The sequence below is a fragment of the Cynoglossus semilaevis genome, chromosome 10, assembly GCF_000523025.1.
Source record: "Cynoglossus semilaevis isolate Cse_v1.0 chromosome 10, Cse_v1.0, whole genome shotgun sequence".
NCBI lineage: Eukaryota > Metazoa > Chordata > Actinopteri > Pleuronectiformes > Cynoglossidae > Cynoglossus > Cynoglossus semilaevis.
The window spans coordinates 3519588-3544808 of record NC_024316.1 but is presented as its reverse complement, the minus strand read 5'-3'; the positions used below and the strand labels follow the sequence as shown (position 1 = coordinate 3544808).

At 41.1% G+C, this 25221-nt stretch overlaps 1 protein-coding gene across 2 annotated transcripts in view; it reads right to left on the bottom strand.

Moving 5' to 3' along the window:
- fignl2 (fidgetin like 2) overlaps positions 1-3383 on the bottom strand; it is an 18163-nt gene extending 14780 nt beyond the window's left edge. Inside the window, exons 1-3 of one of the 2 annotated variants that reach the window (XM_025059465.1) lie at positions 3306-3383; positions 1661-2069; positions 3-140 (exon numbers count right to left, since the gene is read on the bottom strand). In XM_025059465.1, the coding sequence (XP_024915233.1) occupies positions 3-27 (25 nt within the window). In that variant the 5' untranslated portion in view covers positions 28-140; positions 1661-2069; positions 3306-3383. Of the gene's footprint in view, positions 1-2; positions 141-1660; positions 2823-3305 lie in introns of those variants that run through there. The other variant, XM_008318206.3, reaches the window with a different exon arrangement.
- Positions 3384-25221: the final 21838 nt, after the last annotated feature.

Below are 25221 nucleotides of genomic sequence, written 5' to 3'. Positions count from 1 at the left end.
ACTATAGGGAACAATAGGACTCAGCATTCTGTGGTGCTGGTCTCAGTAAAGAGGAATGCTGCTCTGTGAAAACCAGCTAAGGTTAGTGTCCGTCCGGCTGCAGTCCATCACTGGCATGAGCTTGTACTGACAGAACGACCCTGAAAGAGAGGGGGGGGAGAGACGGTGAGGCAGTTACAGGCTGCTGCACAATGTCTAAACACAAACACACAGTTCAAGTGACCACTGCAGAATCTCACACGGCAACAGAAACTTAATCCTAAACACAAAGACAGAGAGAAGAAACTGGGAATGTGGGCACAAATATCACTATAACAAGGAAGGATTTTCATGCACTCGCAGTTGCGCTGACACAAACGTGCACACGCACAGTCTGGTCAATTGACACACACACACACGCACACACACACACAGGGGTATTCATTATCGGGAGGCATTAAGCTGATTGTGGAGCTGCAGCGTCCAGCTTCTAAAGAGGTCTTTCTAAATCTGCCCCACAAAAAGACTCATGCATACCACTGGTCTGTACACTGGGGGCAATAAAGGCTGCATTCTTAGAGGAGATCCAATACTTCAGCAACTGCAGGCAAGACACGGGGGGAAATGTTTCCCAGCATGAAAAAAAGTTTTCATCGATAATAATTAAAAAAGTAAAATCATGCTGGTTATTAGTCGTTTTATTTTTATTTTTTTTATTCTTATATGGTACGAGTTATAAAACATGTCACTATCATCCTGCACTAATGTAAAGATTCCAGGTTTATTTAGATGTGAATATTTTTCTGCCTGTTGGAGCTCATCCAATGAAACAACAGCCATTAAATACTATAATGAAACAGAAATACCATATAAATATAATGAAACTATAACAAAAACTAAAACAATTTTAATGTATCTAGGAATGTACTCTTAAAATTGTATACTCATTAATTAATAATTTAAGGTTAACATTAATCGCAATACAAATATCAGTGCTCATTTTTGGCCAAAATGGAATTTCTTTAAATAAAAAAATTACACAAAACTTAAAAAATACTATGCATGTGTAATATGGGGAATTCAAGAAAAAAAAAATCTCCAAACCTCATGAAAGTGAAACATTTCCTTCTTTTTCTAACACTAACAGAGAGTCTTATCTTTCCCAGCATGTATAAAAATAAACAACAGGGCAGAGACCTGCATACATCCAATCATGTAGCATTCACATGGACAAGAAATTACGCAATGACCACACGGCTGACCCTGTACACCAACAGGCTGCACACACACACACACACACACACACACACCAGCTCCCACTGCGACCCACTTTTGCTCTACCTGACTGTCAACTTTTAACACTCTGAATAAGTAACTAACCACACGGCTGCAGCGAACCACAGCTTCTACTGAAAACAAACACTTCTGTCCCTGCACAGTTTATGGCGAGGTTGAGGAGGGGGGGGGGGGGGGGGAAGAGAGCGGAGCGGGAAGGTTTGAGTTAGGGGAACCAGGCAGTGGTCAGCGGTCTAAGAGGGGAGACTGGTCAGCACGCTCAGCCCTGGACCTTCTCTTAACTTCAGTCAAAGAGCAGCAGCAGCAGCAGCGGCGGCAGCAGCAGCAGCCGTGGAGCATGACAGCAGATGAACACAGAGATGCAGAGGAGAGCGTCAGGTCTTACCTATTCATAACTGCATGTCCTCCATCAGAGCTGAAAGCACGAGAATAATCCCTGGAGTAGAGCAGACCCCTGTGTGTGTGCACTGATATGCTTTCCTCCAGATATGGGACACAACCTCACAACACACTCTCTCTCTCCCTCTCTCTCTCTTGCTGTGGTCAGTGACAACAGAGTGAACACTCAGTTCCCCTCCCCCATGGATCTCCCATCCCCCTCTCATCCCCTCCCTCTCTCTCTCTCTCTCTCTTTATGCTAAAAGTCTTTAAGTGGAGAGAGAGAAAGAAAAAGAGACAGGGGAGAGAAAGAAAGAGAGAGAGAGAGAGAGAGTATGAGGGGAGGGCAGCACAGCACCGAGGGTGGAGGACTGACCAATCCTGTTCTGGAGGAGAAAGCGGCTTCACACTGGAGCCTGGACACAGATGACAGGGGAGAAAGAGACTTTTGGTTGGAGGGAAATGACCGGTGAGTTTGGTTAGTCCCTGGAGAATTAAAAAAAAAAAGAGCTGGAAGAACAGTGGTCAGATTGTCATTGAAGGGAGAAAAAAAAACAGTGAACAGCCTCTCTATTCTACCAACTAAAGCTGACAATGATGAAGACTCTTGAAAATATACACTTCTCCATAATCTTACCTGTTAAATTTCAAATCTCAACCCAGTGTTCAACAACAGGAGCAACATGTTTTTAACTCATTTTCTATTGCAGCTCAACTCTGTCAAAAATGTCACATTGACACACTGTTTTTGAGAAGCATTAAAAGAAAGTGCTGCAGTTAGAAAGCACATGGTTTGGGGGGTATTTAGTAATTAACAGTAAGCTCCACCCATGACTCAGTCAAAAGTCCACAACTCTGTTTTTGAAAATGTGTTTGATTATGTAAGAACCCAGTTCAAACACAGTAGTAATGGGTTATTCTGCTGTAGATGAGGGAGGTCTGTGTTAAGTCTACGTCAGAATGAATACAATGCGACTTGAATCCTTTCACAGCAAAAAGACGTTCATGCTGAGGTGGTTTAAGGACACATGTGGTCACATTCCTATGCAAGCATGAACACAATCTATCCTCAGGACAGAGTGGAGACAGCCTAGTCAACTGACATCCTCCAGTCCAGGCAAATTTTATTTATTTTTTTTATTTTCAAAGGGCCCTAATTAAATTGACAACACAAGGTTAGAGCCTATACTAAAAATCAATACAAAATATGTTATTTTTTAAATGGAACTTCTCTTTTTTTAAAATCAGGCAAAAGTATAAATGGTTTGTACTTTTATTCTTTTAACCGTCATTAACCACTAGTTCCATGTGGTGGTTGTAGTTTATTGCCAAATATTTTAATACAACTCTATCTGGACTGCAGGCTGGTCAGTCAAGATCACACAAACTTTGCAAAGTCAAACTTTTGTAAATCTGTCTGCATACAATGCCCTCCTAAAATGATCACCTACACTCTTTATTATTTTTCTTCTAATCAACATTGATATTTTTTCTTAAAAATGTTGCTCTCAAAAATTAGTCCAATTTGAACATTTCAGTTGTAATTTGCCTCGTCACCTTTTTATTGTAACAGTTGTGTTTGATGTGTTAAAGGCTTAATTACATTAAGATGAAATATAATTTAAAATATTGTAATGATGCTTTCCGCTCACCTTAAAGTATAAATAGTTTTCTTCATTAACCCTGGATGAGCCTTCTTCATGAGCATCAGGAGGCGGTCTTCTGTACACCTTCTTCATGAGCATCAGGAGGCGGTCCTCTGTACACAGGCAGTTAGCCCACTGTTGACAAAAGAAATGGCTTTGTGTTTAATGAAAACTAAGGGCTACTGCATTTTCTCTCACACCACCACCCACTGCCCTGAGTTACTAGATCCTTCACACTGTAGCTTTGAGGATGGATCAATATTTAATTTCTTTTATTGTTTTGGTTAAAATCTTATTGCACATAAAAACATTGTTGAATCTCAGAAGCAGATGACACTGAAAAAACAAACAAAACGAACCAAAGAATACCACGGAATCAAAGGATTTCTTTTGCTAACCTGCTGGTGGAAGAATGACGTTCAATTCCGACCATCTTCCACAGCTTGCTGAATGTAAACAGCGCGGGATGGGACACACACTCGTAAGGTCACGACATTGAAAAGTGAAAGCGAGTTGGTGATTCCTTGTCCTTTACATTTCGGCTCATTGTGAAAATAAGGGCCGTGCTGGTGTCAACCATACAATCTTTATTGACATTGGTTAAGAGTGTGACATCACTGGTCAAAGTTCTTGAAATTTACTGCCAACGTAAACAGTATATGGACTTTTATGTTAACTTTGCAAAATAAAGTGCTATTTAGAGGAAAACAGAAGATAAAGCGCAACTGAAGTGTCCATATGTAAGAATCCTGGAGGAAGGCTCCTGTTGGACAGTCCATCTGTCAATCACATATATCATATATGGTTATCTCCTGTGTCCATTTTCCTCTCAATGGTACAACAGGGCTCACCAACTCTATTTGCCATAGGGCTAGAATTCTTCCATCTAACATTGATATTTAATTTGAAATCCAACCTTGGATTGGACGGTTCGGCTTTATTTCTAAAATTTAAAAAAAATTATAACTTATAAATAGGCGACAAAAAAACAGTTTTAAAGAAAGCCATTAAAAACCTGTGTTATTAATATCTCCAACAATGTCAAGGTCCCAAAAAGCCATGGAATAAGAAATACAGAAAATGACCCGGTCCAGTTGGCAGTAATGTGAAGCTGATACTAAAGCTTAGTCCCAAAAAGGGAGATGAGTATTTATTAGTTTTAAATGGTGTAATATTGTAATCATTTGTGATTCATTTTCTGGCAACATGTAAAACACACCACTATACCAAAACAGGTAGAGTTACCAATGAAACACTGATTCATTTGTATACCGTAGGCTTTACTAAACCAACCTTTACTTTACCAAACGTTTCTGTTCTCCATCCATCTCAGAGTCAGGTGCTGTCCCAGTTTCATTTACTGCTCTTCACACTCAGCTGTCAGGCTGTTTTTAGCAGCACACCAAGGGCCACATGGTCCAGTCATCTCCTCCTGTTACACGGAGCCGCGGCTCCACAATCCTACTTCTTTGCGGTGCTATAACACTCGCACTATAATGGATACCACCCACCCAGACCTACACACACACACACACACACACCTATCCAGATAAGCCCAGAGAGTGAGTGGACCAGCTGAAAATGGAGCAGGACATTGTGGTCATATGGTTTGGTTACCAATGCATCACATGCACGTCATCATGTGACACGACGTGACCGGAGATATTTGCTGCCCGAATAGTTGAGATAGAAAGGTGTCGTCTAGTGTTATAACCCTAAACATTAATCCTACGTTTAAGAGCTGGGTCTGCAGCAAAATCACCCCAAAATCAATATATTAGTTACAATTCAAAGGTTTTTCTCTTTGTATGAGTGAAAATTAAAGGCACAGGGTGGAACAATGGCTGACCTCTGACGGCGCTTACCTCATACACACAGTTTGATTTCTAAATACAGTCACATGACTTGCTCCTGATTTCTTTTTCTGCCACGTCTGACTTTCTTGTATCAGTGCTGAGATCTGTCTGGCTTCACTTAGTTCAGCAGATGCAATGTCAAACAGAAATAATGACCCAAACTACACAAACAAGAGCTATGTTGTAATAGACTGTAATTACCCTTTAAACACATGGCCTCTGAGGAAGCTCTTTGTGTAAGACATGAGGGTTGAGCTATTTTAGGAGATGCCCCAGTGGTCAGTGACATGGCTCAAATTGGAATGCAGGGCAATAAAACCATTGGAGGAAACACTGCGACTCATTAAGTGTGGTTACAAAACTTAACACACTCAGCCAGGCCCAGTTTGGAACCACAATTAGACTCCTAATGTTTTCCCTAATATGGGATCCTCAATAGATTTGCTAATGGTGTCTCAGTGGGGGGTGAGGTGAGGGTACGGTTGAGTAGGGATGTTGAAAGCACACAACTCTGCCCCTCTCTCTATCACTCTGTTGCCTTATTAGAGCTGAGGCAGCAGTGTGAAGACGCAGGCAGCGTGCTGAGTCCAGCACATACTGAAACACAAAGACTTCAGGGCCCTCACAACAGATCAGCCAAGAACTGAGCCAGAGAGAGAGAGAGAGAGAGAGAGAGAGAAAACATTCAAAAGAGAGTGTGAATGAGAAACAGACAGAGAAAAGTTCCTGTGTAACATGAGCCGCTTTGACAGGTGTCACTCTCAAAGATCCCAACTCCTTCACTGCATTAAGATATTTCTGCACACTTGTGACGGCTCAGGCTCCACAAACACTCAGCTGGACATTCAGATGGGAGCAGCCCGCGGTACAGGGGGGTTACTGTCAGATTTGGGAGGTTGTGTAGGTGACTTGGAGATGTGAGGTTAATGGAGAGATATGAGAAGCAGACAAAAGAGCCATGGCGGCCTGAAAATGACTTCTAAATGGACGGGGGCTACAGGTCAACACGCTGGAGTGTGACCTCATACTCCAGGGCACATCAGTTCAACACCTCATTCAGCAGGTTGTTCACCCAGAGATGAAGAGTGTTGGTGTGTCAGCTGGTTTCATGCAGACGAACTGATGAATCAGGTCTACATTTAATTTGGTTGACTAGAAATCTGCATGCAACACAGTCTCACAGAGTGACTGGCTAAGCAATATATGATTAACAGCTGCATACAGTCAAAGCTGCAGTTTTTCAGTGAGAGAGCAACTAAAAAAAAGTGTGTAACCAGCACCAATGAACCGATAACTGTTGATTATGTGTTCTTTTTTTAATATTTAAAATTAAACAAGAGAAAAGAAAAAAAACCCAAAAAATAATGTTTAAAAAAAATAATAAAAACATAGATTTGCCAGATGACCAACATATTAATGTAAATAGTGGTGACATTTAAAAATTGGGGAATTTGATTAATATTAAATGTCAAAGTTTCATCATCATTTACTGCATGTGGTTTATTTTCAAGCACCAGTGATCCATCTTTTTGACATAGAAACACTGTGTTTTACAGAAAAATGAAAAACAACCACTTAAAAAAATAATTCTGAAAAAAACTGCTAGACAATACACCAATCAATCAAAACCTGGATGAGTGACTGTCTGAGTTTGACTTTAATCAAGATATTAAAGAAGAAAAAAATCATCTAATAACACAAGAGAAGTGACTCGAAAACATAAAAAGACAGAAGTTCACAGATATTTAGTGATGACAGTGATTTATTTAGTTTATTTTTACCTCATTTAATTACTTTAGCAGGCTAATTGGTTCCAGGGTGTTTTACTTTAGAGAAACTAAACACCTATTTCTAAATATGTTGGTCTGCGGCCATACATTTACTTTTTTTATTTGTATTTTAAAAAATAATACGCATTAGTTGTTTTTTTCCCCCTGAACAAACGTCTAAAAGTTAATGAAGCAGAATTCACTGTTTGAAAGCACTGATAAAAAAAGAGCCTGAAACTCCAGACTTTAGCCAGTATAAGGAGTGTGTAAGGATTATTTGTGCTTTAATGGGTCTACAAATAAACCACAAGTGTGCATGTGTGTGTGTGTGTGTGTGTGATTAGAGTGATAATCAGCTCCAGCCTCTAAGAATTGACCCAATATCATTTCATTAGAGCAGGAGAGCGAGTGCTTGGGCTTCGGCTGAGATTAGGACCAAAAGAGAAACTCTACCCCAGTGGAGGAAGGGACGCAATGTGTGTGCATGCGTGTGTGTGCGTGTGTGTTTAAGAGGGGGGAGTTCAGCTGTTTATTATTCCAATTCTATCTCTAACAGCTGAAAATTGGAGAATTAGGCAGCAGCCCTGGGCAGCCTGGGGATCAATGTGCAGGGGTTAAACCTTGTGGCATGGCTCCAGACACTGACAGCCCTCAGATACTGACGCAGCACATGCACACCCACACTCACGCTGCAGAGGTCATTGAAAAAAGTTAACAGACACATCACATGGACTAGCATTCTGAAGTGACACGATACGCTCAGATTCTACAGGACGATTATGATTCAAGTACGAAAGAGTATCGTCTCGTCACTCTGCTTGGCTACAAACGAAATGACCCCTGGTTTAAAAGAAACTTTGGGAAAATCCAATGAAATATTTCAATGTCTCTAAACCACAGCTACAGCCGGGAGGCACCCCAGGCACAGTTGGACTTTCTGTGATACATACACCACTGCCATGGGCCTGGGGTGTCAAAGGGTCTGTGGTCACGTTCGCTCCTGTTGTTAATCTGGTAAGAGACATGTGAACCTGGAAACTTCGAAACCTGAACTTTCCATGCCACGCAGACATGCAGTCAGAGGGCATGGAAACACTTCAGTTCCACACATGTGGGTCAGTGAGTGGAAATTAGATTTTTACATAAGCTCATAGTTGTTCCATACATAAACTGTAGGCAGTTGGAAACATTTGTTATCCTTTGCTTGAGAAACTATAATTATTGAGCTATAATTAAAGCAGCACAGGAATGTTGGTCTCAATAAAAAAATTGAAAAACATGTTGTCCCTGCTGAAATAGTCCTAAATCCCATTTCTCAGCATCAGATAAGAGTAGATAGATATTGTGGTTAAGAGTTTTTTTTTTACCACTTGTTTACATTGAGCTTTTTCCACTAGATTCAATACAAACACTCTGTAAGTACCTCCATTGGCTATGACTCAGTCATAAGTAGCAGACCTAGAATTAGCAATACTTTAATAACTAATAACTCTGAATAACAATGTTTACACATTTAAAATAAAGTTTCATTCTGTATTTATATTTTAGGTAACTTGCTATTAGCTACTGTTGATCTCCCTGAAAGTAACTCTAGCCATATAAACCATATACACTATACAGGAGACATAAATAAGAAATGGAAGTCGCATCAAGTTTAACAGATCAAGAAGCTCAAGAAGCACCACCAGGATCTCATTCCAGATCTAAAGTCTAAAACGACACCAAGAGCAAATGGCTGTTCAACACTGTTCAACAGAAACCCAACTAAAGACCACATGCGTGAAATTTTTTTTTCTTCCCATAACTGGATTAGTTCTTGTGTCCAGGAAACATTTTTCTGTTCTAATGTCCTGCAGTGTTAAAGCACATCTGTCCCTGTGTCCTATGGATTGAAAAATGTTGATCAAAAATGATAAGTGATGCAAAACACAACCTTGCTGACTGAGGCAGAAATATAATTTGATGATATAAGTTTGCAAAATGTTTACATAATGAAGGTAATTTCTTTTAAATAATGTTAATGTCTGGCACTCATAAATTCATAATTTAAAATAGTGTGCAGTTGTTTTTTTGTCCTTTAACAAAGGGCTGGCCATTGACTTATAGACTATAATCTTTCAGTCCTCACCACTGCCTGAGCAGAACTCCTTCTTTTGGTCAATTCCTTTAAGACAGTATGTGCTTGTCATAGAGTAACAAGCAGACAATGAAAACCATATAAAAGCCAATGCAGCAAGAAAACTTTGTTAACTTACTGTAGTTACCTTCAGTCTTGTGTCACAGTATCGTGTTTCAGATCACCTCCCCTGTATTTTATAAGATGTATGAGTTGGATATTGAATGTGTCATCTGGCCACATGAGGGTATGTGACCTCACTGACTTAGTCTGATCTTGTGAAACACCAAAACAACGTAGCCTCACTGTCTTCTTGTCGATAAAAGGCCAAGAGCAAATCCTTTTTTATTTGAAATTGTTTAATGTGGTGTTTAAATACACTGTCACACTGTGGTTGACAGCTTGACCTTTCAAAATAAAATACTGTAGAAATAGGAATGTGTATTTATTTTTTTAATTATTATTATTGTATGTATTTATATCTATATCTATGTAGATATATATCTGTAGCATTTCCCATTTTTCCAGAATGTGCCTTTTGTAGTCAAAGCAAGAAAGACATGCAGACAATACACACTCCTCTAAAGTATAGATGATTAATGCTGCTGTAGATAAGATAAAAAGGTAGAGGATCGCCAGTCCACCCTTATACTCTGTGTAAAGTCTGAGGCTGTTGTGCACTGTTTCAGTGGACTGTGAGGTTTACACATAAAAAGGGAGAATTAGATTTTCCTTTAATGATTGTTATAGACTCCAACAGTTTGTGCTGGTCTATTGGTTCCTCTATTTTCTCCTCCATTAACAGAGTTTGGTAGGGAGCTAATGGCTATTTTCCACTCTGTATTAACCCCTTTCTCCAGGATCTCACTTGTGCCGAGTGTTCGGGGGGACTGGGGCAACAGATCAGGGCACAGCTCACTAGGGTGTCTTTTCTACAGAGTCCATCCTGTTGGAGAAGACCTGGACAAAGCAGGAGCCTGGTGAAAGCTGCCTGTTGTCCACCTAATCCTAACTGTGGCCCCGTCTCCATTGACAACGCAAACCTGAACAATAGTCTCTTTCAAGAGTCGTTCTCTTCACTGACACCCTGACGTGACAACAATAGAAGAAGATACAAGGAATCGAAAACGTTGTCCATGATCGCACATGTGCCTTCTTCACAAATGATACAGGAGGAAAACTGCATTGACTGTCTGAAATGCAGGATTCCTCGGGAGAAACAGCAGCGGGGAGCAGAAAAGTGAAGCCACAGACAGATGAGATCAGTCTTCCATATCCTCGGTGATGAATGCAATAAACAGCAGCCTTGGATAGCCAGTTGTACCAGTCTGAGGGGTGAAATAGGCTTCGCAGTGTGTTCTGGTATAAAATGATTTCTCTTCTTCAGGATCAGCTTTTCTCACCCTGCTTTTTCCTTCCCTTTGAGCACATTTGCTGACCAACAGAAAAGGAAGATGAATGTTTCCATTTCACATGCTGAAGCCCCCTTCTCTCATCTTCTTCGATCCAGATTTCACATTAAATTTGTAATAGCATGCGACCCTGCGAGGCACGCTTCTCACTCAGGTGGGCCATGTTATATGAATGAGATTTGGTGAAATGCCAATATTTATGCACATACATTCACATTCTGAGCCTTTTCTCATCACAGCCGCCACTTCAGTGCTAAAGAAAGAGCATCTGTCATTTGGCACATCAAATTATCCTCAGGAACGAGCAGACACCTGCACGTTTGCCCATGCACACAAACGCTCAATCGACCACAATAACAACCGTCAAATGTAAAACAGCACAACACTCTCCGGACACCGGTTAACCTCTAATAAGATTCTCTGTGCAGCAGCATCCTGTACTGCAGCAGGCTGTCCGGCTACAGCTGTTGGGAAGGTCATCTGTCAGAGAGTGAACTAGGCTATGGCCGTTTGGCATCCCCAGGAGGTCCGCAGAGAGGAGAGGCGTCTCTGAAGGACACTTTCCCTCTTCTCCTGTGCTCTAATTCAATCGTTGTGACAGGGAAGCTGTGTCCCAGTGTCTGCCAGCCCAGTAATCTCTGTGTAATTGAGTTCCCAATCAGCCATCCATCAATAATGCATCTGGTTCCATGAGGAAAGAGACAACTACACTGCTCCAGCCCTGTGCACAGAGCAAGGAGACAGGATTCTGCACTGACTGTCCAGAGAGATCTATTACTTCCTGGAGATCACTCACTGCTCTCCCTGGCTTGTGCAACTCACACAAACACGCCTCTTCAAAAATTGATTCCTTATGTTAAACCATTGTAGTAATTAAAGGTTTGTAAAGCAGTAGCTGCTGCTTAAGAAGAAATGTCCCATAACCCACTTTTTAAAAACCGTTACATTGATCTCAATAACAATGGAGGTACTTTAATGTCTGAAAGTTGTCTGTATTTTAAGATGGAGAGAGGGAAAGGGGGAAGGAAAAGGTATCGACATCCTGAAGGTAAGGAAATGCGAAGGCATCATAGCTGGAGACACAGTCGGTGAATACAGTTGTTAAGTATTCAAAATTACGGATGGCTCGATCTGATACTCAGGATTGGTATTGGTCTTATATTGGTCAAAATTTCAGGATCAAACATCAAACAACTCTAGCCTGTCCAATCCCATGCTCTGGGAGAAAAGGTTTCAGAGAGAGAAAATCAATGCCGTCTGTCCATAATGACTTACCAACAGATTATTTACATGATGACCAAGTCAGTAGTGGGTTTGAAATCTTGGGCTGAGTTTGAATGCATTTTAACTCACATGTTGTCCTTGCAGACAACAAAATCTATTTGTAGCTCTATTTACACTTAATTTCAAGAAGAGGGATTTTTTTTTTGTAGTAATGTTTGGACTGAAGTGAAGGTTAAATCATAACCATTGTCAAGGCTGTAGCGTCAATGCTGCATTTCCTTCCCTTTCTTTTCCATAACATTAAATAACACTTTCACTAGTACAGACTGTCCTTAAAGACAAGTGCGTATAAGTAAGACATCTCCACACATACAATGCACTTTTCAATCGCCAGGGCATGCCAACCCATCAATTAGTGACTAAGACCGTGGTCCTCCAAGGTTAAACTGTACAGCTGTCTGAATGATTTTCAATTATACAACCAGGAAGCCCACCAACAGCTCAGTGGCTCCCACCTCCCACCATAGTCTCGCAGGGTCATTTATAATGCCCAACACCTTCCACAGATAATTGTGTATCGTTCCCTTTCCTCCAAAGTGTTATCTCCATTTTCAATTTCCGATCTTGAAGCACCTGCGATCCTGCTTTAAAAGCCTCTGTTTGCTCCTGCCCTTGTGTTACAAATAAATTGCTTTTGATGTAGCAGTCTGAGAGGAGAATCTCTAATGTGCTATATAGTACAAAAGTCAGACTTTTTTCTTAGACGCAAGGCTTTGAGTTTCAAGTGTCAAGTTATTCATTTTAAATATTAGAAATCCTAAATAATCGCGGGCCACCTGTCCCCCTGTCTCGGTTACATCATACTCTGCTGTTCCCTCCTGTGTTGTCCCTTTACCCTTGGGTCTTTCAGATCAATGGCTCATTTAAGTCTCCATTACATTACATTAGTCCACTCAGCCTACGCTTGCTCTACAGTCCTCGGCAAATAAATCGCATCATGAAAATATTAATCAATCTCAATAAGTGACCGCACATAATCTGTTTGATGTTAAAGACTGTGACAAAGGTTTACACTGGGTGCAGAAAACGACCGTCACTCAGATGGATAGACTGGATCTAATACCTCAAGAGCTATTGAGGCCATTGGTTTACCATATATATGAGTCTGAGACACAGGGAGGAAGAATAATCTTCATATTACTGCTATGAGATTTACCAGAAAGTCATGTGTGTCCATGCAATAGTTTATTACACTGGCCAGTGGTCTGAACCGAATTCTGTGGTTGGGTGGTTGAGCCAGAAGTCATGAAATGCCACAAAACTGCACCGCTTTCCCAAGCAGTTTCAGAAAACCAGTTCTGTGCTGCCTAATAGTGTGAATTAGAGTTGCAGGTGCAGAAAAGGTGCTGGTGCAATTCACACCACACTCCAACACATATAACAACACCATTCCCAGATGGAGGTTAATTCAATCCCAGTGTTTTCCATTTTGAGTCTGCTGTCAAGACTCCGGTCTGCAGTGTGACATTGTGAGCGAGAGGTAATTACATTTTGGTGCAGCCTGGCGACTCAGCGTCTATTCAGAGGATGCTGTCAGTGCCCTCTCCTATACACCACAACCACTGGAGGAATGTCCAGCACTGCTGTGGACAAACAGCTCCACCAACAGCAACACCTTAACCAGGCAACAACTGTAAACTGTAAAACTAAAACTATGTCCTAACAAACACACCATTTTAAAAATCTAACAGACTGACTTTGCTAGTTTCAGATTGAACATCACAGTCCCAGAGGTCCACAGTATTATGGACCTTTTCAACTTTATTTGTTTGGTAACATATTGAGTTAACATTTTTTTAAATGAAACTATTCATTTGTTTTGGAACTAACAAGCAGTTTGACCCATTGCCATCTTACGAGGATCAGTATTAGTGCTCTTACAGCAGGAAGATGGAGACGATGTATGGAGTTTGGATATTTTCTTAATGGGTTTATTGTGAATATTTTGGTTTCCTCCTACAGTCCAAAATACATTCCCAGATTATTTAAGCACTTCTGAGTGTCAATAATTTGCAATGTGATAGACTTATAAACCACTCTATGACTGGGTGGTTGGCTGTCATTGCTGATTCTTCTTTTCCTTTTTCACATACCAGTCTTACACATGCACTGTTTGAAACCACGGCAATGTCAAAAATGACATGAGCATGAACACATTCTCATGGAGCGTTTTATTAAACAGTGGTTGCCTCGACTCCCTTGAGAAGTCCCTAGCCCTTGTGGCTAAGTATATTATTGCGTTTCTTAATGCAATACTAAATAAGAATAGATAGATAGATAGATAGATAGATAGATAGATAGATAGATAGATAGATAGATAGATAGATAGATAAACAATATTATTAAATACATTCATTAAATGAATGATGAACAAATGTTGTTGTGTTTACATTACATCACAGTACATATGGGCATCTCATCTCATCTTACCAAACAGCAGCAACAAACCTATCAAATCTTACATCACTTACATCTTACATCTGTCATGTCGTGACAGCTGTGAAAATCCTTGAGTGATGATGTGAAACATGCATATTTCCGATCAGAACACATATATCTCTCTGCAGCCTGTGTGTAATTATTTCCCAATGACTGTGCTGCGAGTCAAAGGCTGTGGACTTTGAAGTTGAAATAAAACACACCCAGCTGTTTTTATAGTTTCTCTGCACTTCAAACAGCACGTGCACCTGACCACAAAACTTTGTGATAGATTTACAGCTTTGCTGATGCTCTCAGTTCATGTGTGGTCATGTTGTACATGTCCATTGTGTACTATTGATCAGGTCCCGGTGAAACTTGTGACTAAAGCTTAGTCCTATCCCAGAAGAATAAATCACCGTATTGACTGTGTGGTTATCAATAAAGGTAATGACAAACATCTGGCCCCACCTTTAATGAAATCGACAGAGTCTTACTGGCAGCAGCCCAGGACTGGCCACACATAGATTACCTTGATCTTTTCAGTGGGAACCCACTCTTAGTATGCAAATAGGAGCAGCAAACTGCAATCAACATCTAAAGCTAAGCAGCGCTCCTATTGAATTAGCAGCTGAAAATCTCCATAAACACCAAAGGAAAACCCTTGAAATGGCCGCTGACAGTAAGCCTGTTGGACAGAGCAAGATTTATTCTGTCAAACAACTCTGACACAGTGTATCTATGTCAATGAAGGAATAAGAGTAGAGATCGAATCAATGGTCACTGCGCTTAGGTCCAGAGGTGCTGAGGTGGACTTTTGAAGTGGCCTGCATGGGGAGCACTGCGTCCCCAGTGTGTCCTGGGTGTGTCAAGTACATAGACAGGATTATTATTATATATATATAGTCTGCTGTGACTATAAACTCATGTGTATGAAACCACCTGACACTGGCATCAAGAACCATATCCATGGACTCAGATTGTCCTTCTAACCTTGGGGTTGATGACTATCTGAGAGAAGCAAGCTGGAATAGATGATTCATTTCTGTTGCTCCTACATATACAGTAAATATGAGACTACACAGAAGTTCATCACAGTGAAGGACAGCAGCATTACTGAGAACACAGAGCCCATGGCTACTCTCCAGCCCAGTTAACGTTCCACTGCAGATGACAATCAAATGGAACATGTTCACCAGTGACTAATAGTGACTGACACTGAATTGCACTCTATTGACAATATTGGATTCCTACAGGTACTGCAATAGGAAGCAATTACAGCTCCCTATCACAAACAATTTGAAAAAAAAAAAACAAAACCATTTTTTTTTCTGAAGGCAATTTTATGACTGACATTTTCCATTGGGGACAAAATGGTAACACAGTGCTGTACAGCTCAGCAAAACAGAACAATACTAAAGACAGAATGAAGGGTCATGCTGGTTGTGAACACAGTTCAGAAGAAAACCCTAGTAGTATGTAACAAAGTGCAGCACATGTGTGCAACCTCAACTCAAATTCTTACAACCAGTGCATGATTTGTTATGAATAGATCTTCTTAAAGATCCCCCCCAAAAAATAAAATAAAACAGCACAGGGCCCTCAGCTGTACCAAATGAGAAAAGGAGCTAGTGAAATTTTATCAGCATCTCATAAAATTCAGTCATGTGTCTCCAGGTTTCAATCATCATTTCTTTTTGGTTTCCACTTCATTTGCTGAAAGGGCTGGTGCCTGCGACTTAGTGAGTCATAAAGCAGGGATGTGTACTCTCAACATGCAGGCAGGAAAACATAAAGGTTTACAAGAACAATTTCATTATGAGAGGCTTTAGGGTGTGCTGTGCTGTGTCATCACCTGGTATACAAGAATGAAATGCAAAAGTCATATACTAATACATGCACATCAAAACGAATTTTAAAACATTGGAAAATGCTGTTAATCTGGATTAAAGTTAAAAAAAATGATAATAAATTAGGGAGTTTCTGGTCAGGCATTAAATCTGTATTAACCAGGTTGAAATGTAAAGATTCTCCTTCAGTTTTTCTTCTTTACCAAAGATCATGTTAAAAAAACTTGGAGATAAATAGATTTTAAATAACATTTTTCAAAATGTTGCCAGATTTTTCTTTTATTATTATTTCATTTACGGTAAGGTGAGGCAGCCCTGAACCTCCTGGTTACCCACAAATCCTGTTACTGCTGCAATTTGTTCTGCTGTCCCTATAAAAGATTAGTCCTGGAGGAGAAAGAATGGACTTGATTAGCTAGACAGCAATTTAATGGGATTGTCAGAGGCCCTACAATAAATCAGCTTTTGTGATTAAATGGAATCTCCAGTAAAAGTTGTACGTCTCCAAATCAATAATTATTGAATGTTTCTCCCTTTGTTCCAGGCAAAGGAGAGAAGAAAGAAAAAACAGGGGAAAAACAAAGCCAAAATTTCCGGTGAGCTAATGATCGTACAGCCAGTGCACAGACAGCAGCTCACATGTTCAGAGAGAAGGTGAGGAGCCAGTCAGCCTCGAGACGAAGGAGGAGGGAGAGAAGAATGGAGAGGGAGGGATTTGTATTTAGAGTAAAGAACAAAGCATCGGGGGAATAGTTGGTACATTAAGTAAAAGCAAATGGACTTAAGCAGAGGATGCATAGCCATAATTGGACTGATACTGTAAAAGCTCCAGGCATCTCTGTAATGGCTAACCACAGACGGCACTGTACTCCCTCCCTCTGTCTCTGTCCACGTACACTCTGGGATATGAGTCAGGTCAAAGACAAACACTTTGTGTCTATGCCTCCCGCCGTGATTGAACACTTGAAGAAGGAGCTTGGCTTTGTCTATTAGTGGGAAATCAAATGGTGTGGAGGCACAAAGTCTCCAACCAGAACATGACCCTGTGCAGCGATGGAGAGGTGCCCTGGTCAATTAGGGCTGCAGAGCTCTGATTTCTCCATACATATTAAGCACCAAACTCCGGTGAGACGCAGAAGGCAGCGGCCAAAGATCATCACACCAAAGGGTTAAATAGAAAATATCATTGACCAAAGAGTGTTTTTTTAGACTAAATAGATATGGGATTTGGATTTTACTGGAGGTAGCACAGGGTTAAAAGATTTATTGACGTTCTGAGGCATATTGTGCTTTTTTGCAAAAACACAGAAAAGAGGGCATTCATCAAAGCATAACAAATGCACATGTAAGAAAAACACAAATTAAATGACAAGGTTTTTTTTTCTTCTTCTACACCTTTCTCTTCTTTTGCTCTAATGCAGGCTCAGGCCTGGTGACCAGCTGTAGGCCTGCGGTCCTGCTCTGTATCTCAGTTGCTGTGTGCACTGCTAAGCCTTGAATCACCCCTCCACTTCACACATCACATCAGATCAGAGGGTTAGAAGAGCGTTCCAGGTCCTACCAGCCTGCTCGACATTCCTGTTGCTTTGATACTGGGAGGTGGAAAGGGGTGGGGGGGCTCCCCCATGTCTGTCCATCATCACAGTTTGCCCCTCTCCTCCACCTCCTTACCTACTCTAATCCAAGCCCACTACCATTCCCATACACACATCACACACACTGTTCTCTCCCCCTTTCCTCCCCCAGTTCAGAGGAATTCCTTGCTCTGGACAATGTTTCATTTCTGCACAGGCACATTTTTGTTAGCTTAATGGCCTTGGTAAAGAGAGAACATGCTCCAAGATACGAACAGCTTAAAGTTATATCACTCAGTCTACATGAGTCATTCAGACTCATGTGTGGGCCTGTGTCTTTGTGCCAAGAAAACAATGTCTGGCTGTATGTTCTTTTTGTTAAAAGGAACATGTTGATTTCTCTTTCTGCCCATTCTACATTGTAGAGTCAGCTCAGCTTCATGTTGCTTTAACAGGCTGCAGCTCAGAATGCAAGGACAGAGCAACAAGGCAACAAGGAGAGGGCCTTGAGCATTGTCCAGCAACGAGCCGCAAATATATTGCACACAATCGAGCGACGTGCACGAGCCTGGACCTGATTCCATTCACCTCTGAGTCACATTCAGCTGCAGCAGCTCTGCTCTTTATCAGTGCCATTTCACTACCTCTCACTTTGACAGCATCACAAGTGTGCACGTTGTCTCTGTGGCCCTTCTGCACTTTGAAGGTCTGTTCATTTTCCAAGCTGAAGACAGAACACACAGGAAAGTGGCCTTGCAAAGTGATCCTTCTTACAAGAGCTCTTCGTGAAGAAAAATGTGTTTGTTAGAAAAATGTATCCGGCAATTCATTGAAAACCATAAAAAAAAAAACAGTGAGGAATATTTTTTCTAAAAATAAAGCGATTATGTATTGATTTATTGCTAGCTGTCCAGTGTGGTACAACTGATAAGGCCGGGGCTTAATCCCATTTTTCATTTCTACCTCTGCTACTTACCTCTCAGCACTTGGTATTGAGTTACAGAGGGTAAATGAAGAAACCTCTACAAAATGAGACTTGTCTCATGCTTAGATTTGAAAAAATAATCCCACTGGCACATACTGCTTAGAAGGTTTATGTCCTACAAACAAAATCCACAAGTTCCCTGGCATTTCAAGAAACCATAAAACAGATTTAGTATGTTAGCTTAGCATTTAAGTAACTGAAAATTATTAGATGTTTTTTTCAAAAACCAACTTCAGCCCAATTTTGGCTTTGTTACTGGTCGGACCCGGTCGTCCTAATGAGGTAGAACCTCATTCCAAAGTCCTCGGCTAACACTGAGGTAAAATATGTGAACTGTGTTTTGTTAAGTTGTGTGATTGTGTGAGAATTGTACTCTCCTCAAGCATGTGCTCAGACTCCAGTCGGACACTCACTCCTTGAGCACCTCTTCAGCACTGAGCCTGGCTAGCACCTTTACCATCTGCCCAAACAACCAACACGAGCTTCAAAGGAGGGGTTGACAAATGGTAATTCAATTAAAACAACTTAAGTAGGTTCTCAGGACAAAAAAAAATCTTTTGAAATATTCTACAAAAAAAGGGGGGGACATATTAGATAGCACCCCATCAACTCTAAGGTTTAGGTTTTGACCTGGTTATTTATTTATATGTTTATTCGTGTTACAACACCACACAACACCTTATATTTGAATTATACATATATCCATATATTAATATTAATTAATTAATTTAGCTTTTTTTAGTTTGATTTATTTCCTTTTTTATTCATTTAAGTATGAACTCCCATACAGAGGGAACAAAGGTGGTGCCATAATAAATTAAATTCTTAACACGTTTCTTAACAAGCAGAATCCAAGTGTTGTGTTAATACAAATCAACAGGCCTTTCATTATTTTCTTAAATAGTCTGAGTTTTGAGCAATGAGAACTATACTAAACTCAAAACCTGGCTCTAGATGGAACATTTTTAGCAAAAATATTTCATAAATAAAACACTGATTTTTTTTTTTTTGCTTTTAGCTACACATGCAGACAAGGCTTCCCTTTGGCCTAATAAATAAAGGTTCAAGTAGAAGTTGCAAATGTTGGTACGATGTTGATACCACCTAGTCTCACATCCCAAGCTGGGTTGTGTCAGGGAGGGTATCGAGTGTAAAAACCTCATGTCTGCCTGGACGACCCCTGTGGTGAACCCTGATGAGAGAGATAAGCTGAAATGTATTAGGGAAGTGTACCACCTTTTTTGGTAACTAAGTTGATAGATTAATTGAGAAAAATATTTTTTAAAAATGCAGTACAAAATAAAGAAAAATGTACTGAAAGATGTAAATGAGTTAAACACCATTATTTTGCACCAACTGCAAGTTAAACAAAAGGCTTTAATTAAAACGAATGGAAAAACAGGACCATGAAGCCAGCCTGTTTCTGAAACAGTGTGAGAACAGCCACAGCAGCGGTGCTGGCCACTGACCTTCAGGTGCCGTTTGAGGGACAAGTCCATGATGCCGTTTTTACGACCAAAGCCCCCCTTCCTCCCTCTATCTCTGACCGTAATAGCTCGGCTTATGGTCATTTTCAGCTATAGGACATTTTATGACAGGTATAGGTATGATTGTGTACTGGGCCTGTGGCTGCAGAAGCACAGCTGAATACGTAAAAGAACAAGGTATGGGGCTGACCCTGAACCAGCCCCACACCACGGGTGGGAGGAGGGACAACGAGCACTGACAGAAAGGCCAGATTACTGCAGGAGAAGTTTGAGTGTGTGTGTTAATCTCAGGTGCTGTGGGCAGGTTTTAATATAGATGGTCAGTGAGGATGTGATGGTGGATAATTGCTTCTGGGGTTGTCACAGATGGTGCTGTTTGATCTGTTAACTACAGCCAGGCGAGTGCTCCGTCAAGGGCATTTTTACTGCTTTGATCTCCTTATCTCACCTGCACAATGTCACTCTCAACTAGTCCTGCAGAGTGTGTTCTCTTAGATAATGGACATGTACTTTTACATTGTTTTTTCAGAATTTTATTGTGTATTTTATTTAGGGGTGTCAATAAATTCATATTTTTAACACAGATGCTCATCAGTGCTAAACCTGTGGTCATCTACACACACGCCAGAAAAAAGTTTGTTTTCACTGAAGCACCTTGAGTTTAAAATACCACCTCAACGCCTCAAGGCTTTACCTTCAGGCTTCAAGGATTGCGTCAAATCAGCCTCACCGAGTGAAGGGCAGAAAGTAAGTCTATGGCTGACAGGCTGATGGACACAATTGTCAAATGAATTGTGAGAGACTGTAGCCAGAGTAATATTGTTGAGAACAACAGCTTCACCAAGGTTTTTAAGGCAACCATCAACATGCAGGGACTGATTTCGACGATCTATGTAAAGCAAAATTTTGAGTGATATTTTTACCTGATTGAAATTCTGTCATTTAAATTTGAAGACATAAAATGTAAAACAAATGGAACTACCTGCTCTATTTGTCTTCCTGTTCCAGGAATATGCAGAAACAGAAAATGTTTTTATTCATTATTAGAAATGTTGATTTATCTTGACTAATCATAATTAATTGTAGATAAACCACAGCTACCTTGCAATTGATTAGATCAAAAAGTTTAATCATTAAAGGGTTTAAAAGCAGGAGTACTCACAAACAACAGCAGACTAGCATGTTCAGAGAGAAACAAAGAAAGTGCGAAAGAAAGAGTGACAGGGAGCAGCAGCAGAATGATAGAGGTCTGCACTTGCCTCTCATCAGAGCTATTCCAAGCGGCCGCCCTGTCAGAACATGCCCCAGATGAGGTCTCTGCGGGTGCAGAGCGGGCTGTCATAACAGATGCCTGGAGCGGCGTCGGATCAGACGGACAGCTCTGAGAGGTGTTGGGCACACATATGCAGGGTCCGTCTGCATGTGAGAGCTACAGCCCTGCTGACAGACAGCCGTCATTCAGACTCTTCATCTTTTTCACTCTCTGCGTTTCCTCCTGCACTTTTGCTGGTGTTGTTTTCTCCTCCTGAGGCACCAGCAGGAGTAAGGCTGCACCACTGACAGGTTTACTTAAATATTTATGCTGACAGAATAAAGGCAAGAATTTTATCTCCAACAGAATGAGCCTCTGTATCCATCACATCCTCTGACTCACATGAGTTATTCACTTCCTAAATCCTGTCCACCTATCCTCAGAAGCAGTTCAAAAGGTTATCACGTGTGGAAATATTAATATGCATTTGTGATTTAAAACAAAATCAGGAATAATACCATTAATACATTTGACGACCCAATATAGCTTTAAGAGATCAGATAGGAGTCAATTTATTTTAAATGTTTTATGTATGTATGAAATCTACAAATCTCCTCAGTCACCTTCCTGGATTATTTTACACCCGCCGTCATAATCTAAGAACAATTTATGACAAGATTTAAATGTGAATATAGCTGAGGATTACAACTCCTGTTTATCTCATATCAGTCTCTGTGCGTTAAGTAAAAACCACTGCCTATATGCAGTTACTGTGATTTACAGTACAAAGGAAGTAAAGCTGCATTTCATTTTCTTATTAATCTTAAAAATAAATGCAATACAATACAGCTGGTTTAATATATGGGGGAAAGCGGAAATATTGTCACAAAAAGGCAAACAATAATGACTCAAATAAAAAAAAAAGGCTGATGAGTAAACACCATTTAAACCTGATGCAACTGCTATTATCTTTAGATTTGGAACTTGGAATATTGGCACCAGGTCATAGCTACTGGCTGGGTTTTCTTTACCCACTCCTGACTCTGTGTTCTGAGGCAGACTGCACCACTGAGTGTGGATCTGCCAGGAGATTTCCTTTGTTTTTCCCCCACAGTTGCCAAACACACGCTCAGTGTGTGATTTTTATCCTGATTTACTTTGTATTGTTATTATATACTAAAGTAAAGTATGAACATTGGCTGTGGTAGACTCCTCCACCCCCTGTTAAAATGTTTTTAGGAAGATAAGTTTAATTTCAATTCTAATTTCAAATATGTAAAGTCTGTTGAGACAAATGTGTTCTTTAGGGTCTAAAAATAAAATTGACTTGACCTGACTTTATTGTATCTTTATTAGCCTGAGCCTGAAAACCGATCAAGACGTCCTCACTTATCAAACAAACCGATTCAACTCCAGCTTTAAGGTTGCACCAGCCTTGTCTCGTGCCTGCACGCTCCATCCTGGTTTTTTCCCTCCAACATCATTGGCTCTCAATTTACAAAGAAACAAACACAGATGGGCCGGTGCTGTTACAGTGTACTGGGCCCTGGGGACACGTGTGTGAGAAATAGGCAGCGCTGTACACAGATGCTGCAGCTCATGTGATGCACATCTCACTGAAGGAGGGTGGACAGCTTCTCCAATCAACAGATCACCTTTTCAAATAGCCCTTTGTCTACGCCGACCTCAGGCAGCTGGCTACAATTAGCTGCCAGGACAGGACACAGCAGTCCAGCTCACCAACGACTCCATTACAGTGTGAAGAGGAATGGGTGAGAAAGAGTCACGAAAATCACAAGTGATCTGTGATCTGGTGTAGTCGCAAATCACCTCACTTCATGGGAGTGATTGTACCTTCTGTGGCTGTAACTCAGTTGGTAGAACAGCAGTCTTCAAACTGTGGGTTAGATTCCAGTCTGTGCAGGTTACATGCCACCCTGCTTGCAGCCATAGCGTCGGTAGACAGAGGCAAAGCGTGTGTTGTAAAGTCCTTTGAGTGGTCTACAAGATTAGAAATGTAAACAATTTTCTTTGTAACTTATCTACACTATTGCATTAAGGGGTGTTGGCTATACTGATGTAGGTTTCACATGTAGCTTTACCTGGTTGGCACAACAGAGGTGTTAAGTTCACTGTAGCCAACAGATAGCCAAGTATCTCCTTGGAAAGTCTTGTTGCTGACAGCAATAATAAATTGCAATCGCACTAATCAATTGTAGACCAGCTTGAACCCCTTAAGTCCTTAAGAATGAGAGGCTGGGGAAAAAATCAATTTGCAATTTACATCAGGCTGATGAGTGTTGAAAACACTAAGAAAGAGACAGCTCTGAAGATCCACGTATAATTACATCCCAGCCAGTGCGGAGCTGAGCTGAGACCCTAACATCATCATGGCTTTGACAATCGATGGTACTCAGCACGACTCACAGTACCTAACACTGCTGTCACTCATGTTGCACAGACTCCTCTCAGTCAACCAAGAACTGGGTACCACACAGGGGAAGTGATTTGTGTTGCATCAATGGCCACCGAGTGTGTGTGCTGACAACTTTCTAAGTAACCTGGCTTCCAGGAAATAAAGCGACCTGAGTGGAACACAATGGGTCTGGTTGGAAGAGGACACCACTGGGGTTAGGGAGCATACTGTGTTCAAAGTTGCCAGAGGCTACTGCCATGTTGTACTGAAGCCAGTGAACACGGGGAAATCAGATCTGTTGATGTGTCAAGAGAGCGCTGGACTGTGAGGCCTCCCTTTTATTCCTGTTTTAGACAACAGGATGCGTCGACTCACAGGAGTCATTTGGGTCCTCTGTGTCTCCGTCTGTCCCTCTTGTTTTTCACGAACACGCGCAGCGAAAATAAAAAGGGTCTTGACACATTAATGCAGGGTGCTGCGCGCACAGCCAGGGACTCAGCCAAAAGTCATAATGAAAAACAGAAGTAGAGGGAGGTGATTGAATAGTCGCGGTTTCAACTGTTTTGTTTTCTAGTGGAGACAGAGAGAGGAGGCAAAAAAGGAGCAAGCTTGAAGGGTTAAATGTTGGCAAAAAGCGGGGAGGGGACAAAGGGCCCATTGTAAGAGCCAGAAGTGTCCCCGGAAAGGAGGGGAGAGAAAAGAAAGCCACCACTGGCTGGTCCCCCGGACCTATTGTAAGCAATGGGGAGTGCAGCCACGCATGACAGATGTCCCTGGCCATTGTTTCCTCAGCAGCCTTCTCTCTGCCTCCTGCTCCGGCTCTGGAATTCCATGAGATGGCCTCCGCCTGTGGGAGTCGTTCAACATGCCCTGTCTCTTGCTCCGCGTTCTCTACCGCCACCCTGGCTGTGATGGACCAGTGGGTGTGCACCGAGACGCTTTAGGTGGGACTGGGCAGCACTTAGTGGGGTGTAAGAAATGATACTTCACAGAGACCGCTGTTCCCACAGACCTGTCATTTATAGAGCACTTATTAAAAAGCATTCACAGCTACAGCCTTCTGTCCATTTTTCTTGTATGATAAGTATGCCTAATAAAAGTGTTCCTTCATCCAAAATTTAGATTCTGTCATCCGCAGCATTGAAAACCATGCTTGGAGAAAACTGTTTGCCTGTTGCAGATACGAGTTGATTTCCAAGATACTGCTCTGAAGCAAAAAGACCAAAAAAGAGAGAGTCATGGTCACGCTAACATTTATGGGCTATGCACCACAGCTTTTAGACAAGAATGGAGCACGGAGCATCCTCAACCCAATATGCCGTAAATACCTGTGCAGAGCACTTTCAGTGTGAAACTATTTCTTACAATTTGGTTATTTATTTAGTACACAGAATGTTTATATAGATATCTGCATGTTTGTGTGTGTGTGTGTATACACATCTGACATGTACCACATAGTCATGTTGCAAAAACCACAACACAAAATCTGACATTTACTGATTG